General features: G+C 65.0%; 1 protein-coding gene across 1 annotated transcript; it reads right to left on the bottom strand.

The window, feature by feature from the left end:
• Window positions 1-322: 322 nt before the first annotated feature.
• On the bottom strand, window positions 323-1,836 carry MESP1 (mesoderm posterior bHLH transcription factor 1). Its single transcript, XM_060003627.1, has 2 exons — window positions 1,014-1,836; window positions 323-688 (listed from the first exon to the last, which is right to left on the bottom strand). Exons 1-2 carry the CDS (start codon window positions 1,728-1,730, stop codon window positions 614-616), a joined length of 792 nt encoding a protein of 263 aa, XP_059859610.1. The 5' UTR covers window positions 1,731-1,836; the 3' UTR covers window positions 323-613.
• Window positions 1,837-2,537: the final 701 nt, after the last annotated feature.

Below are 2,537 nucleotides of genomic sequence, written 5' to 3'. Positions count from 1 at the left end.
TAAAGGACCTGGTGCACAGTAAGTACGCACTAATGGAAATGCATTTTCTACAGAGATACTTGGTTTTATTCAGCTCCCCACCAGATTCAAAGAAAAGATGGACAGACTCCGCTTGCTGCCACTTTCTCCGTAGAATCTCCTCCCCCCTCAGGCTAACCCATCTGGAACAGGAGGTGCTAAGCCAGGGCTGGGGAAAAGGAGGAAGGGGTCTGAGCCTGTGGGCTTTGGGGGCTGAAGACTGCAAGAAACCCTCCCAACTCTCCTACGTCCTTTGGAGGAGAAGAAGGGAGCTTTGTGCCCCTGTAGAGAAAGAAGAACTTGCCAAGTGACACCAGCACAAAATTTATTCACAAATAAATAAACACGTACTAGGCAGAGCCTCCTGCCTGCCTCAAAGTGTCTACCCTCTGGGTCCCTCCATCACGGGAGGGGTTGGGGAAGTCCGTCCTGGGTGGGGACAGGCTCTCCCTTTCAGCAGTGCCCATGCCAGTATCGCCAGTGCCCTCTTCCAGGAAAGGGAGTCTAGAGTGGGACCTCTTCGAAGGCGCAGAGGCCAAAAAGGCGTCGGTGCTCACAGAACGGGGCGCCAGATGTCCGCCGTCACTTCAACTACTCAGGCCGGCGGCCACTCCAGGGGCGAGAGGGGCATCCAGGTCTCCAGCAGGGCCAGTACGTCGCCGGGAAAGAGCTTGAGGAGAGAGGGAACAGCGAGACCCTCAGCGTTGGACACCGAGCGTGGGCGTCCGCCTCGCGAGCTCCACTTTCAGGGCGCCTCTGGCGGGGAGCGGGACCCCGCCCCCTGCGTGTACTCTCCCTCCCCTCGCCGCTCGAGCGCCCCGGGCACACCAACTCTGTTGCTCCGGAGGGCGAGCAGGCGAGGCCGGGCCGTCAGTGGGGAAGCCGCACGGGGGCTGGTCCCCGCAGTGCGCGCCGGGGGGCGCGAGACAGTAGGTAGTGCCATCCACTACTGCGCCGCGCCCGGAGGGAGCTCCGCGCGGGAAGGAAGTACTAACCGGAGATGAGGGGCCTGGCTCCATCGCCGGCCCTTCCGGGCACGCCGTCTCGTTGTAAAGCACCGGCGGATCATGCGGCTCGGGCGCCGCTAGGGCTCCGGGGTAGGCGGGCGGGGACCCCCAGGACACCACGGCGCTGGCGGCTGAGCCCAGGTCTGGGCCGCACGCCTGTGCCTGACTCTGCATCTGCGTCTGCGTCTGCGCGGGGCCGCCGTCGGGGCACAGCGGGCAGCCTCGAGGGAGCGCCGCGTCGCTGTGCCGCCGGCGCCGGCGCTGCAGGCTCTCCTCGCTGAGGCCCAGCACGGCCGACAGGTGGCCGATGTAGCGGATGGCCAGGCGCAGCGTCTCGATCTTCGTCAGGCTCTGGCCGGCGGGCGCCACGGACGGCGGCAGAAAGCGGCGCAGCTCGTGCAGGGCGCGGGCGAGCGTGCGCATGCGCAGCTTCTCGCGCTCGCTGGCGCTCTGCCGCTGCCCGCTGCCTAGGCGGCTGCTGCGGGCGCCGCGCCTCCCCGCAGTCGGAGCGCGGAGGGCGGCGCTGGTGACGGGCCTCCCGGGGCTAGACACGGGGCTGCTGGCCGGGGCGCTGCCCCAGGAGTCCGGGGACGAGGCGGGCGAGCAGCCACAGTCCCTGTTGGAGGCCGGCGGCGGCCGAGCTGGGCCCCAGCCCGCGGAGAGGATCCAGGACTCAGAGAGCGGCGGGCACAGGGACTGGGCCATGGCAGCGCCGGCGCGTCTGGGGGCCGGCGGCCAGCGACCGCTTTATCCTGAGCCCGAGGTGTGAAGTGGCCCCTTCCAGGCCGCATCAGCACTTCAAAGCGGGCTCGGGGCCTGGTGGGGGCGGGGCTTGACCCTTTGAACCAACGGGGTGGGGGGCGAAGGTGCCTGCCCGTTGGCTGCGCCAGGTTGGCCCCTCCTGGGTGCTCGCATGGGCACCTGACCCAGACACTCGGGCCTCCTGCCTGCGCCAGTGCCGGCGCTGTCCAGGGTGTTGGGCCAGCTCAGTAGGTTAAAGGAAGCGAGGTCCGGGAACTGGAGGTTCAGTACTTAGGTTTGGGTCTGCCTTCACCTGTTGGGGACCTTATGCAAATTCTTAAGTTTTCTTGAATCTTCGTTTCCAGTTTGAATGATGGGAGCCTCAGGGCATAGTGCAGCCAGGTCTGTGGACTCGTATAGTGACCAGGAGTGGGGCCCTGATTCCTGCCAGAGGCCAGAGTAATCCGTTCCTCCTCTGAGGCAGGTTGGTCCTGGGTGCACCCTTCCCTGGTGGTGGTGAGTGGGAGGGACAAGGCTACCCTAGGTAAATCCAACAAGCTGGCTGAATCTGGGCAGGTTGCTGGACCGTCTGAGTGGAGGGAGAGGAAGCCTGCTGCCCTCCAGGCCACTTTCAGCCTGGCAGGATTAAGGGCTTGGCCTGTTGCCACAGCTGCCACCACTTGCCCCTAGCTGGTATTCTGCCACCTTGGGGCAGGTATAACGGGCCTTACCAATGAAATGTGAGTGCAAATGACACAGAAAAAAAGCATT

This window comes from Delphinus delphis, chromosome 2, assembly GCF_949987515.2.
Source record: "Delphinus delphis chromosome 2, mDelDel1.2, whole genome shotgun sequence".
NCBI lineage: Eukaryota > Metazoa > Chordata > Mammalia > Artiodactyla > Delphinidae > Delphinus > Delphinus delphis.
Note: the sequence above shows the minus strand (reverse complement) of the source record. Positions and strands in the feature narration are given on the sequence as shown.

Coding starts and splice junctions, on each gene's coding strand:
- MESP1 (XM_060003627.1), bottom strand. CDS start 1,730: ATGGCCCAGTCCCTGTGCCCGCCGCTCTCTGAGTCCTGGATCCTCTCC. Junction 689..1,013: donor AGCCAGGCCCCTCATCTCCG/GTTAGTACTTCC, acceptor TCTCTCCTCAAG/CTCTTTCCCGGCGACGTACT.